Genomic DNA, 15,120 nt, shown 5'->3' on the forward strand with positions numbered 1-15,120 from the left:
GGACAGAGCCTGAATCTCGCCCACCCTTCTTGCTGTTGTAAGGGCTACGAGTAGTGCTGTTTTGCAGGATAGTTTATCTATTTGGTTCTGGTCGATAGGTTTAAATGGAGGGCTTGTTAGACCCTTTAGTACTAGATTATCCCTAGCTGGGACCATGCTGGACTTATTTGGATGGTTTCTGGAAGCTGCTGACAAATCTCCTGATCCATCGATGCTCTGCTATGTTTTGGTCGAAGTAACAACTTAGGGCTGATATTTGGACCCTCAAGGTACTTGGTTTTAGTCCCTTGGATAATCTGTCTTGTAGGAAATCTAGGATCTTTGCCAAGTCTGGGTGGAAGGCATCCATGGGAGTGGATCCATACCATGCCGAGAGTCTTCAATATTTTGGAGTATATGGCGTTTGATTGGTTTCCTCCTCTTTTGTAAGGTGGATATCACTGCATCTGAGAGGCCTCTGGCTTTTAGGATTGTTGTTTCAGAAGCCATGCTGCCAAGCTTAAATTGTGGGGAGTCGGGTGAAGGATGGTACCTTGATGTAGAGGGTCGCGGTCCAAAAGGCAGGATCAGAGGACACTCTGTTCATTCACTAGCTCCTTTTTGGCCAGAGAGGGGCGATCAGGATAGTTTTGACCCCATCTGTCCTGACCTTTTGCAGAGTTCTTGGTATTAGGGGAATTGGTGGAAAGGCGTATGGCAGTCCGAAGTTCCACAGGTGAGCGAAGGCATCCACCCTTGAAGGTTTTTCGTTTGGACCTATGGAGAAGTACTGCTTTGTTTTGGCGTTCTCCCGGTTCATGAATAGGTCTACCTCTGGGAGACCCCATTTTTTGGTTATGCTACGAAATACTCCTATTGAGGCTCCATCCTCCTGGATCTGTGTCTGTCCTGCTTAGGAAGTCTGCCTCGATGTTGTCGGATCCTTTCAGGTGGAGAGCAGATAGGGACTGGAGATGGCGTTCTGCCCAGCCGAATATCCGTGTTGAAACGTTTTGAAAGCTTCCGTATTTTGTGCTGCCCTGATGACGTAGATGGGCCACTGTGGTCATATTGTTGGAATAAATCTGGACATGGGCTCCCTGGATTGATGTTTCTGCTGCCTTTAGGGCTTCTACTGCTCTCAATTCTCTGTAATTGGATGACCGTTTTTCCATGTCTTTGGGCCAGAGTCCCTGGAAGACTCCCTGAGGTGATATTGCTCCCCAACTGCATTTGCTGGCATCTGTTGTGATTGATGTCATGGGATATTGTATCCAGGGTGTCCCTTTTGCTAGGTTTCCCTGGTTGAGCCACCAGTTGAGAGACCGCTTTACGTGTTGGGGTAGGGAGATTCTCGTATTGAGGGTCTCCGGGTCTTTGTTCCAGGGGGATACGATATATCTCTGAAGTATCCTTGAGTGGGTCTGGGCCCAGGGGACCGTTTGGATGCAAGAAGTCATTGACCCCAATGTTGTCATGGCAAACCTTATATAGTCGCTGATTTTTTTTTTTTTGTTTTGTTTTTTACTTTTTAGAGTCCGAACCTTTGATCTTGTGCCTACCTGCTTGGTGGACGAAGAAAGGATATTTGGTTCTGGAAATCTAGGTGGATCCCTAGAAAGACCTTCCTGGTTGAGGGATTCAGGTCTGATTTTTCCCAATTTACCATCCAGCCTAGGGACGCCAGGGTCTGCAGGACTGATTGCAGGTGTTCTCTTAGAGTGGTGTTGGAGGGAGCCATGACGAGGAGGTCGTCCAGGTAAGGGCCGACACATGTCCTTTCCTCTGAACAATACTACCACTTCTGCCATTTTTGTAAACATTTGGGGTGCCGAAGAAATGCCGAAGGGCAGAACTCTGAACTGGAAGTGGTGCACTTCGTCTAGAGTGACTGCGAACCTTAGAAATCGCCAATGAGACGATGGATGGGTATGTGGTAATAGGCTCTTGGAGATCTATGGTGGCCATGGCAAAGTCTTCTCCAATCAATGGTATTGTGGTCTTTATTGATTCCATCTTGAAGCGTTAGTACCGCACATGTTGGTTCAGCTTCTTTAGGTTGATGATGACCCGGCATTCCCACTTGGCTTTTTCACTAAGAACAGCTAGGAGTAGTGGCCTTGACCCTGCTCTGGTTCTGGAACTGGTGAGATTAAACGCTGATGATCGCATCTTTTGGAGTTCAGATTGCAGAACTTTTTGAAGTCTTGCTGAAGGAAGGTGTGTTACTTCCAGGTTTTGAGGGGGGCTGGAGGAGCATTCTATTTTTACTCCCCATCTGACCGAGTCTAGGATTCTTCGATCCGTGGTTATTTTCTGCCAGCTCAGGAAGTAATTTGCGATTCTGCCCCTTACCTGCTTGGCGTCATTTCTTATCTGTCTGAGTGGGAGTCGTGAAAAATATTCCTGCCTCTTCAGCCTTTTGGGTAGCTCCATCGGCCTGCTTTCCCTTTACCCCTGTATTGAGGGGTTTGAGCCTGGGGAGGGCGATCGGCCAAGAAAAAGCCCTATTTCGGCTCGGGAAGATTTTTCTTCTTGTCGGTCACCGTCTCCAATAGTTCGTCCAGTGCTGGACCAAATACATATTCACCCTTGAATGGAATAGAGCATAATTTTGATTTCGAAAGGATATCTCCACGCCTCATTTTCAACCATAAGGCCATTCAGGTGGTGTTGGAAAGTACGGATATTCTTGCAGCAATACGGACCGATTCTGCCGAGGAGTCCGCTAAAAAAAGCCTGCTGCCTTCTTTAGAAGCAGTAGAGCGGTTAGAAGATCTTCCCTCGGAATTCCGTTTTTTATATGGTCCTCTAACTGCTGAAGCCAGAGGTATAGGGTTCTAGTTACACAGGCTCATGCGACATTTGTTTTTAAGGAAGTTGCTGAGGCTTCCCAGGACTTCCTCAGTAGACTATCCATCTTTCTGTCAAGCGGGTCCTTGAGCTGCAAGGAGTTCTCAAAGGGTAGCATAGTTTTTTTTTTTTTTTTTAGCTACTAGCTACCTGGATATCTACTTTAGGAATCTCAGTCCAAGGCTTCGCAGCTTCTTCATCCAGGGGAAACCGATCTTTCATTTTGCCCGGGTTACTTAGCTTCTTTTCCTGGAATTCCCAATGTTCCAAGATTAGATTCTGGATATCATCATGGATAGAGAAAACCATTTTCTTCCTAGACTTCAGGCCGCCATCCTGCACGGAGCGAGGTGGTCTATCTTCTACTCCAATTGTGTTCCTGACCGCTTAGAGTAGTTCCTCCATATCGTTTGAGGAAAAGAACCATTTTTATCTTCTGTCTGGGTTGGGGTTAATTCACCCTCTTCCCTCCAATCCGCTGAAACCGATGACTCAGGTTCGGAATCTGAGATGTCCTCTGGGGCATATTTCCTCTTCCTTGAGGTTGGAGCCCCCCCCCCCCGAATGACTGGGAAAAGGTAGCCAGGGATGACTGGATCTCCTGTCATACCATCCCTCTTACTTCCTCTATCAGGGACAGTTGTTCCTTCCGGACAATTTTCCCCATGCATTGCTGGCACAAGGTCTTTTTATAATCGGAGGGGAGTTTTTTCCTACAGATGGCGCATTTGCAGCTTGTAGGCTTTTCTTCCATTTTTGGTGCAGGATCCTTGTCTCCCTGTAAGGGAGAAAAGGAGGAGGGCCCCTAAGAATGGGTCCTGAACCAAAAAGGGGTATACCCTTTTCCAAGTGTACTCACTGGGCCAGGGTTTGTGCTGAGCTCTGCAGAAGCAGCTTTCAGGGAAGACGCATCCATCATGCAGACATTAGTCCTACCTTATGGAGTCTTCCATCAGGGTCCTTAAATAGGAACCGGGATCCAGTGTTTCCTTACCTCATCCAATCGGATGAGATCACTCCCCTTCAGTTCCTGGCGCCACCTGTTTTTTTTCCTCAAATTTCCCACCAAGATGGCGGTGCGTTCCACTGTGGAACACAAGGTGGAAGTGACGTCACGCATTCAGACAAAGCGGTGAACGTCACTTCTGGTGCATGCCGCTCGGCTAAAAGCGAGCATGTGCCGCGCGGGGGGAGCGGATCCTGGGTCGGGGAGCTACGGGAGCCCGGTTACAACCATCCAGCATTGCCGGGGCGCCAGAGGATGGTGTGGGTCTAGCCAGTGGCAGGAGCAGCGTCAGGGGAGGAAGGTCCGGGAGGATCGACCCTGGGATGATCGACCGCGGCTGCCCGGCTTCCAGGTAAGACTCCGGGATCTGCCGGCCCCATCCATGGAGCACACAGAACCTCTTCATCCCAATTAGGGTCAGGAAAACACTGGGGATTACACGGTGTTCCAAATTATGCAAAAAATATTTCCTCATTTTCTCTAAATTACCTATATGAATTGAAGTCATTGTTATTTTCCAGTCATCTAATATTCTAGTATAACTGCAATGTTTTTGAACAAACTGCCTATGAAAACAGTATATTTTTAAAAATAAACACTCAAAATGCATGTTCCAAATTATTATGCACAGCAGAGTTTTCAACCTTTTTATTTTTATTTTGAACAAAAAAATTGTGAAATTCACAAATGTGAAATAAGCATTATCAGCTTATTACAGAATGAAATTCCACAGTTTTCAAGTCAAAACTTTATTCTAGGTGATGTTACATTTGCACATAGGACCCCTTGTTCGAAAGAAGCTTCTGAACTCTCTCATCCATTGAATTTGTCAGTTTTTGGATGGTTTGTGCTTCAATTGTTTTGCATGTGGACAGAATACCCTCCCAAAGCTGTTGCTTAGATGTGAACTGCCTCCCGCCATCATAGACACTCCTTTTGATGATGCTCCAGAGGTTCTCAATGGGGTTGAGGTCAGGGGAAGATGGTGGCCACACCATAAGTTTGTCCTCTTTTATGCCCATAGCAGCCAGAGATGCAGATGTGTTATTTGCAGCATGAGACGGTGCATTATCATGCATGAAAATGATCTTGCTGCGGAAAGCACGGTTCTTCCTCTTGAACCATGGCAGGAAGTGCTGTTTTAGAAACTCCACTTAGATTATGGAGTTTATCTTTACCCCTTCAGGGATCCTAAAGGGGCCGACAATCTCTCTCCCCATGATTCCAGCCCAAAACATTACTCCACCTCCTTCTTGTTGGCGCCTTAGCCGTTTTTTCATGGGGTGTCCATCAACCAGCCATCCTCCACTCCATCCATCTGGACCATCGAACGTTGCACGGCACTCATCAGTGAACAAAACAGTTTGGAAGTCAGTCTTCATGTATCATTTGACCCACTGGAACCATTTCTGCTTATGTGCAGTGGATAGAGGTGGTCGACAGGATGGCCACGCACAGCTTCAAACCTCTGAAGGACCCTGCATCTTGTTGTTGGGGGGACGTTGGAGGCACCAGCAGCTTCAAACCTTGTCTGCTGCTATGACAAGGCATTTTTGCAGCTGCTCTTTTAACCTGACAATTGCCTGTTGGAAAGAGTCCTCAATTTTTCCTTATCAGCACGCACACGTGTGTGCTGGGAATCAGCTACATACTTCTTGATTGTGCGATGATCACGATGAAGTGTCTTGGCAATGTTAATTGTAGTCATGCCGTGCCCTAAATACTCCACAATTTGTTGCTTCTCAGCAGCCGACACATCTTTTCTTTCCCATTTTGGCAAAAAATGTAGGCTACTTAATTCGGAACAGCCTTCTTAAGTAGTCTTGCCTTTATTTGGACACACCGGCCAAACTAATTTGCACAGGTATCTGCAATTGCTTTCAGTGATATAAAGAGCCCTGACACACATCACCATCAATGAGTTTAAATGACGAACAAAATAATTCTAACCTTATCACTCCTAAACTCTTTTTGCATAATAATTTGGAACACAGTTTAGAGGAAGGGGAGGGCTATTTAACCCATTGTTTCCTGTCCCTAATTAGGATGGGGAGGCAACCTGAGTGCTGTCGTGGAGGGGATTAGAGAAAAAGGAGTTAGATTATACTCACAGGGGGACGTGAGTTGCATCACTTTTGTGATCCTTTTTTCTCACAGGAGCAGGTAGATTTATATCCATTGACTCTTCGGTTATGTTCACATTCATTGTTTGCAAACTAATAGCTTTTTTTTTTTACAGTATCAGGAAACACAGCTTTCAGAAGTCGCATGAACAAGCTATTTCCATCACAGAACTTCGCTGCAGTGCTTTTGTAAATCATGTGCATTCTCTCTCATAGCTTTTTAAAGTGAAAAACCATGTAAAAAAACTCAGCGTTTTTGAAGTTTTTCAAAAACACAGCAAAAGCCCAACTTAATTAAACCTGTACTGTAGAGAAAGTACATGTAATCAAATCTCTGGCTGTCAAAAATCTCTACAAAAAGCAACAAAAGCTCCATGAAATGGGTGTTTTGATCAGCAGTTTTACTGGGAAGAGCAGATTTAGGCTGCAGAAAAAAAAAGCTATGTGAACAAAGCCTAAATGTATCAGTTAAAACAAGTGACACTATTTCAGAGTTCCATTATAAAGTTTGTCAGCCTGTTTCACACTTCCGTTTGTGTCCGCCAAACGGATCCGTTTCCGTTTTTTTTGACGGAAACGGATCCGTTTTTAAAAAAACGGATCCGTTTGACGGATCCGCGGTAACCGCTATGGGACAAAAAACGGATCCTGCAAAAAAATGGCGGATCCGTTTAACGGAAACCAACGGATTTTGACGGATTTGAAAAAACGGAAGTGTGAAACAGGCCTAAGTTTCATCTTGGTCTCACTGATCAGTTTAGACAAACGGCAGTCTGACCCACAAAACGGAAGAGTGTAGGACTCGCTCCAAGTCTCACGGACTGGAGGCAGTCTTTTTTAAAACTGATAAGTGCATGGCTCAATGACACTACAGACAGCACACTGACCCAAGAAATATTAAACAGCACTAGAAATTCCCACATGAATGTGTGAACGCAGCCTAAAGTTGTAAACATGTTCAGGGCACATTCCATAGGATCCCATGCTCCAATTGTACACTCCCTGACAGAAGTTATGTCAATTATCCATGTTATGTAAATAAAAGCTTATAACCTGACGTTAAAATCATCCATTGCTTGAATAAATTATTCTTTTGAAAGCGGAAACCCTCTGAAATGTGGTTTAGGTTAAGAAAGTAAAGTGGCATTTATGCAGAAATATTGATCATTCAATGGATACAGAATGGTCAGATTTTGTCTTTCCAAGAAGTTTTGTCGGCCACAGAAAGTAATGTGATATTCAAACATAATTAACTTAAAATACAAATATATGTTGCATAACATTGGTGAATGAAGTTGTGGTGCTATTAGAGTCATATTCAATAGTGTGACTTCCATGAACTTAGAGGACTGCATCCATGTGGTTCAACAATGATTCATACTATTTATTAATGAAGTCATCAGGAATAGCAAAGAATGCAGTCTCACATGCCTCTCAGAGTTCATCTAGATTCTTTGGTTTTGTCTTCCAAGCTTCCTCTTTCATCCTACCCCAAACATGCTCAATGATGTTCATGTCTAGTGACTGGGCTGGCCAATCCTTGAGCACCTTGATCTTTTTTGCCTGGAGGAACTTTGTTGTAGAGATGGATGTAGGAGATGGAGCACCATCCTGTTGCATAATTTGACCCCTTTTATGATTTGGAATATAAGAGGTAGCTAATACTTCTTGATATTTTAGGCTATTGATATTGTCTTCCACCTTGCAAATGTTTCGCACACCCCCATACTGAATCTAACCCCAGACGATGATCTTTCCACCACCAAATTTAACAGTTTCCTGAGTGTATTTTGGATCCATACAGGCTCCAGTAGGTCTCCTGCAGTATTTGCGGCGGCTGTGGTGTAATTCTACTGAGGATTTAGCAGAGAATTCCACGTTATGCCACTTTTCCAGTGTCCATCTGTTTAGCAGGCTGTGGGACTTTGCAAATGCCACATGGTTTTTTATTTGCCTTTTGTTTAGTGCTGGCTTCTGGGCACTCATTTAACCATGGAGGCCATTTCGAGACAATCCTACAAACTGTTCTAGTTGACACAGGGACTTGAGGTGACCAGGCCTGTTGGAGCTCTGCTGCAGTGGAAGAGGGGCTTACTTTGGATATTCTAACAAACGTTCCTCCTGAGCAGTCGTCTTGAGGGGTCTGCCGGACCCGGGCTTGTCAAACATCTCCAGTCTCTTTGAATTTTTTTTTTTTTTTTTTAAATTCTTTGTACTTGACACAGACACATTAAAGGTGCCAGCCACCTCTGCAGTGGATCTGGTCTTCAGCCTCTTGATAATCCAGGCTTTGGTCGCAGGGTGGATTTTTGGCATGTTGTCAGATCAAGTGGCAGCTCAAGTGAAGATGTGGGGTGCTGGGTTTCTTTTTATACACACCCACTAATTAACCGATCATTTACTAAGCACAGGTGAGGATGTAAACTAGGAATGGGTGCATTAAATGACTAGGCGACAAAACTTTTGTCTTGCCAAAATCTGACCGTTCTGTGTCCATTAAATGATCAATATTTCTGCATTGATGCCAATTTTCTTAACCAAAACCACATTTCGGAGGGTTTCAGCTTTCAGAAGAATAATTTATACAACTAATGGTTGAATTTAATGTCCGGTTATAAGCTTTTATTTACATAACATGGATAAGCGACATAACTTCTGTCAGGGAGTGTATGCAAAAAGTGTTTTTCAGTATAAGTTGGGCTTATTTGTGTTGACATTTTATTTTATATGTAGTGTGCTCTGCTTTCGGGTTAGTAATTTAGAACCAAAAAATTACTATGGAAGATTAACACTGGCAGCCTACACAAAGGTAAAAGTTGAAATCAACACAAGCGAAAAGATAAGCAAACATCCCTTGCAAAAACCCTATTGCCCCTATTGAGAGCTGCTGACAGACACTTCTGGAGGCAGCTTATTTCTAGGGGGGAAAAAAAAAAAAAAAAAAAAAAAAAGATATGCAGTGTGAAATCTGACATGACTGATCTGCGCTTTGCTTTTTCTGGCAGCTTCAGGACAAATGTAATAGTCGTGAGGCATCTGATCTGCAGCTTTATTTTGTAACAAGGGTAAAAAAGTTCTACCATGGGGATAAAAAAAATCCCAGTTCTTACCCATCAGCCAATCAGCAAGTAAACAATATGGTTGATGGGAGGTAAAGGGTTTTTCCAGTAAAAAGCTATACATGGATGGCCTACTGGAGCAGTGGATACCAGGCAGTGCACAGCTACAGTCATCGCTCACCACAGAATGAACTTGCAGTTACTGCTCCACAGTGTGAGCACAGGGAAGGCAGTCTGTGTGCCGGGTATCAAATACAGCATGCTTACTCAATGAGAAGTGACCAACGGGCCCCCTGCACCTCCCCAATGACCCCAAGAGAGTGGCTGCAGGAAATCTTAATTTCACTCTGTAGCCACTTTTCTAAACAAGCTTTTTTTGAGAAGGTGACCTTTAACACTGGCGTCCATCCGATAATTGTACAAAAATTATAATCTATAGTTTTATTCATCTCTGTATTAACGGCCACATCAATTTTTGAGCCAAAGCTATAGTAATATCCAACAAGGAGATATAAATGTCACTACTTTCCAAAATCTGCAGTGTAAGAAACCACACTAAAAACATACCCATTATGAGCCAACAACGACTGCAAAGAAAAAAATAATTGCATTTACAGTTTTTTGAACGTTGACTTTTTAAACATTTTTAAAATCAGATCAATTAGAAAACATTTTTGTTACAGATACATACAAAAAAATGTAAGCAGGTTTTGGGTCATTGTACCTTACTGCTTGGATTTGCATGGGTTGGGAGCGCTGCATTTTCTGTCTCTGTGGCATGGACGGAAGAGTGTTGGCTCCTGAATTTGATAGCGGGCTCCGATTAAGCTGGCCATTTTTTAGAAGTGGCACAGAATCAGCCACCCTGCTGCATGTAGAATATAAACTGTCCAACGAAGAATTCATATCATTAACCAAGGCCTCTAGGTCAACATCGTCATCTAAAAATGGAAAGAAAAAAAAAAAAAAGCTAACCCATTGAATGCGTTCTTCTAAATATCACCCAACACAGGAAGAATGGTGTATTTTCATGAGAAATTCCATGTAGAAATTTGTGACTAGAATTTCCTTTAATATATCCTTAACAGTATATTCCAATTTTGGTTTCAGAATAGCATCATGTGTATCTGAAGTTACGTAGAAACATTTTTATCGTGTAGGAGACGGCAGGAGTCGCAAAATTATGATTAGCGATTCTGCACCCAGAAAGATTCATAGTCTGTAGCCTCTAAGGTTTGTGTCAACAGTGCTCCACACATTACCATTACTTTCCACAGCCATAATAGAGATACCTAGGAGACATTAAGGACTACAGCTGGCCTGTCCGGCTTTACAGGGAAGATGTCACTAATGCAAGAGATTTAGAAAATTTAACCCCTTCATGACCCAGCGTATTTTGAACTTAATGACCTGGCCATTTTTTGCAATTCTGACCAGCGTCCCTTTATGAGGTAATAACTCCGGAACACTTAAACGGATCCTAGCGATTCTGAGATTGTTTTTTCGTGACATTGGGCTTCATGTTAGTGGTAAATTTAGGTCAATAATTTTTGCGTTTGTGAAAATCAAAAGTTTGGTGAAAATTTCGCAATTTTCAAATTTTGAATTTTCATTCTGTTAAACCAGAGCGTTATGTGACATCAAATAGTTATTAAACAACATTTCCTACATGTCTACTTTACATCAGCATAATAAGGGAAACAATTTTTTTTTTTTGATAGGAAGTTATAAGGTTAAAAGTTGACCTTCGATTTCTCATTTTAACAAAATTTACAAAGCTTTTTTTTAGGGACCACCTCACATTTGAAGTCAGTTTGAGGGGTCTATATGCCTGAAAATACCCAAAAGTTACACCATTTTAAAAACTGCACCCCTCAAGCTGATCAAAAGCACATTCAATAAGTTTATTAACCCTTCAGGTGTTTCACAGCAGCAGAAGCAACATGGAAGGAAAAAATGAACATTAAGTTTTTAGTCACAAAAATGATCTTTCAGCAACAATTTTTTTATTTTCTCAAGGGTAAAAGGAGAAAGTGGACCTCAAAAGTTGTCCAAAGTACACTGAAACCCCATATGTTGGGGGGGGGGGGGGGGGTTTGTTTGGGCGCACGGCTCCGAAGGGGCGCCATTTGACTTATGATTGGAAAATTAGCTCCAATTGTTAGCGGACACCATGTCATGTTTGGAGAGCCCCTGTGTGCCTAAACATTGGAGCTACCCCACAAATGACCCCATTTTGGAAACTAGACCCCCCCCCCCCCCCCCAAGAAACTTATTTAGATGCATAGTGAGCACTCTGAACCCCCAGGTGCTTCACAAGTTGATCCATAAAAATGAAAATACTTTTTTTTCCACAAATTTTCTTTAAGCCTCAGTTTTTTTCGTTTTCACATGGGCAACAGGATAAAGTGGATCCTAAAATTTGTTGGGCAATTTCTCCTGAGTACACAGATACCTCATATGTGGTTACAAACCACTGTGTGCGCACGGCAGGGCTCGGAAGGAAAGGAGCAGCATTTGACTTTTGAATGGAAAATTAGCTCCAGTCATTTACGGACACCATGTCGGGGATGGAGAGCCCCTGTGTGCCTAAACACTGAAGCTCCCCACAAGTGACACCATTTTGGAAACTAAACCCCCCTAGGAATGTATCTAGATGTGTGGAGAGAACTTTGAACCGCCAAATGCTTCACAGAAGATTATAACAGAGCCGTGAAAATAAAATCTTTTTCCTAAAAAGAAAACGGTAATTAGACCCACCGGTAATAGTGTTTCCAGGAATCCATCCTGACAGCACCATGGAGGACGTCCTTCTTACCCTCAGTGGGACAGGAACAACTAGCGGTTAAAAGGAACCTCCCTGTTGTGATCTATTTTCTGGTCAGCCTCTGGTTTCTGGTAAGAGGGAGCTGGTTGTGCTGACAGGAGTTGTGAGTTCTCTTTCCGGGCTCCCTCTGGTGGTGGCAGGAGGTAGTGAAGCTGATCTAATTAACAGAGACCTGCCACCTGATGAGAAAGAGGAGTGGACATCTGGAGTTTCAGACTGGATTTAAGACAGCCGACTCCCTATTCCCATGCTGGTGATTTTTTCCTGCCTCCTGAGGTCTTAGTTTCCAGCTCAGTTTCTGCCTTCTCAAGCAAAGTTGTCTTTGCTAATGTTCACATTTGATTTGGTTTGGTCTATTCAGTTTTTTGTGTGGTCAGCCAGCCCCGGCTGGGGCTGTGCTGAATTTCCACTCTTACGTCACTGTATGTGCCAGTTTGTTTCTTGTCCCTTATTAGATTGGCCTCTTTTGCTCTGTTCTCAGAATATGCCAGAGTGCTGATATACAGTCATGGCCAAAAGTTTTGAGACTGACACAAATATTATATTTTCACATGATCTGCTGGCCTCTGGTTTTTATGTGTGTTTGTCAGATGTTTTTATCACATATAGAAATATAATTGCAATCATATTATGAGTAGCAAAAGGTTATATTGACAGTTAGAATGAGTTAATGCAGCAAGTCAATATTTCCAGTGTTGACCCTTCTTCAGGACCTCAGCAATTCTCCCTGGCATGCTCTCAATCAACTTCTGGATCAAATCCTGACTGATAGCAGTCCATTCTTGCAAAATCAATGCTTTTATTTTGTCTGAATTTGAAGGTTTTTGTTTGTCCACCCGTCTCTTGATGATTCACCACAAGTTCTCAATGGGATTAAGATCTGGGGAGTTTCCAGGCCATGGTCCCAAAATCTGTTTTGTTCCCTGAGCCATTTAGTTATCACCTTTGCTTTATGGCAAGGTGCTCCATCATGTTGAAAAAGGCATTGTTGATCGCCAAACTGCTCTTGGACGGTTGGGAGAAGTTGCTCTTGGAGAACATTCTGGTACCATTCTTTATTCATGGCTTTGTTTTTAGGCAAGACAGAGAGAGCCCATTCCCTTGGCTGAGAAGCAACCCCACACATGAATGGTTTCAGGATGCTTGACAGTTGGCATGAGACAAGACTGGTGGTAGCGCTCACCTGGTCTTCTCCGAATAAGCAGTTTTCCAGATGTCCCAAACAATCGAAAAGGGGATTCATCAGAGAAAATGACTTTACCCCAGTCCTCAGCAGTCCACTCCCTGTACCTCTTGCAGAATATCAGTCTGTCCATGATGTTTTTCCTGGAGAGAAGTGGCTTCTTTGCTGCCCTCCTTGAGACCAGGCCTTGCTCCAAGAGTCTCCGCCTCACAGTGCGTGCAGATGCACTCACACCTGCCTGCTGCCATTCCTGAGCAAGCTCTGCACTGCTGGTATCCCGATCCCGCAGCTCAAACACTTTTCAGAGGCGGTCCTGGCGCTTGCTGGTCTTTCTTGGGCTCCCTGGAGCCTTTTTGGCAACAAGGGAACCTCTCTCCTTGAAGTTCTTGATGATGCGATAGATTGTTGACTGAGGTGCAATCTTTCTGGCTGCGATACTCTTCCCTGTTAGGCCATTTTTGTGCAGTGATGACTGCACGTGTTTCTTTAGAGAACCATGGTTAACAGAAGAGGAAACAATGATGCCAAGCACCAGCCTCCTTTTAAAGTGTCCAGTGGTGTCATTCTTACTTAATCATGACAGATTGATCTCCAGCCCTGTCCTCATCAACACCCACACCTGTGTTAATGGAGCAATCACTGAAACGATGTTAGCTGGTCCTTTTAAGGCAGGGCTGCAATGATGTTGAAGTGTGTTTTGGGGGATAAAGTTCATTTTCTAGGCAAATATTGACTTTGCAAGTAATTGCTGTTAAGCTGATCACTCTTTATAACATTCTGGAGTATATGCAAATTGCCATTAGAAAAAATGAAACAGTAGACTTTGTAAAAATTAATATTTGTGTCAAACTTTTGGCCATGACTGTAGTGGGAGAAGTCTAGTGACTTAAGGGTATTTTTTGCTATCAGAAGTGTTGGACATTTTTGCAGGGTTTTTTGGCGTGATTACAGACAGTATCTTCCCTTTCCTTTCTAGCTAGTGTGGGCTCCATCGCTTGCACAGCCTATTTTCCTACCTGTGTTCGTGTTTTCATTTTGTCTCACCGTCAATGTGTGGGGGCTGTCTATTCCTTTGGGGTCTGCTCTGGGGCAGTTTTAGATTCCCTCTTTTCTTGCTTTAGGCTTATTTAGTCCTCTGGCTGTGACGAGGCATCTAGAATCATCGTAGGTACGCTCCATGGCTGCAGTTGTGTGGTTAGGATCAGGGGTCTGCAATCTGCATAGTTACCAACCTCTCTGGTTTTCAGTGACTTGGCTTGGTCTTGTTTTCCTCCTCGGTGACCCATTCATAACAGCTCCCCTTACCACCCATCAGTGATTTTCCAAAGTACCACAACTGGATGGATGCAATCAGACTTATTAACAGTTCTTAAAAAAATGTTACTTCACATCAGTATGCAAACTCATAACTTGCAGTAGGGAGGGAACTAGCATTGCTGTCAGGATGGATTCCTGGAAACACAATTACCGGTAGGTCTAATTACTGTTTTCCAGTTCACCACCTGACAGCACCATGGAAAAGTACCAAAGAATGGCAATTTTAGGGCAGAACTACTGCATGTAAGACCTTCCTGCTGAAGGCTAAGTGTTCTGACACTACGTCTAATTTGTAATGCCTAGCAAAGGTACTAAGGTTTGCCGATGTTGCTGCCCTGCAAATTTGTTCTGCTGAGGGCCCCCCCCCTTTCTGCCCATGACGTAGCTACAGCTCGAGTTGAATGGGCTCTAAGACTGTCTGGCGGATCTTTCCCTTGCACTCTATAGGCCAAGTCCATCGTGATTTTAATCCACCTTGCGATCGTCGCTTTTGCTGCTTTACAGCCCTTATTTGGTCCCCCGTACTGGACCAACAGATTTTTGTCCCACCTCCAACTCTCGGTTGCTTTTGGATATTTCATCACTGTCTCGGATGTCTAAATTGTGATAGACCCCCTCCTTTGAAGAACCACCTCTTAGTTCATATTCTTGGAAGATACCACTTTGGGGAGAAAAGTTGGGTCAAGCCGCAGGACTAACCTATCATCAAAAATCTGTAGGTATGGGTCCTGTATAAATAGGGTCTGCATCTCCCCCAACCTCTTGGCCGATGT

At 43.6% G+C, this 15,120-nt stretch overlaps 1 protein-coding gene across 2 annotated transcripts in view; it reads right to left on the bottom strand.

The window, feature by feature from the left end:
• Positions 1-15,120, bottom strand: part of GRB10 (growth factor receptor bound protein 10) — a 423,742-nt gene that overhangs the window by 193,291 nt on the left and 215,331 nt on the right. For both annotated transcript variants that reach the window (XM_073549876.1, XM_073549877.1), the window contains one exon: positions 9,745-9,961. In XM_073549876.1, the coding sequence (XP_073405977.1) occupies positions 9,745-9,961 (217 nt within the window). The remainder of the gene's footprint in view (positions 1-9,744; positions 9,962-15,120) is intronic.

This window comes from Dendrobates tinctorius, unplaced genomic scaffold (assembly GCF_039654945.1).
Source record: "Dendrobates tinctorius isolate UK_male_01 unplaced genomic scaffold, ASM3965494v1 ptg000162l, whole genome shotgun sequence".
Classification (NCBI taxonomy): domain Eukaryota; kingdom Metazoa; phylum Chordata; class Amphibia; order Anura; family Dendrobatidae; genus Dendrobates; species Dendrobates tinctorius.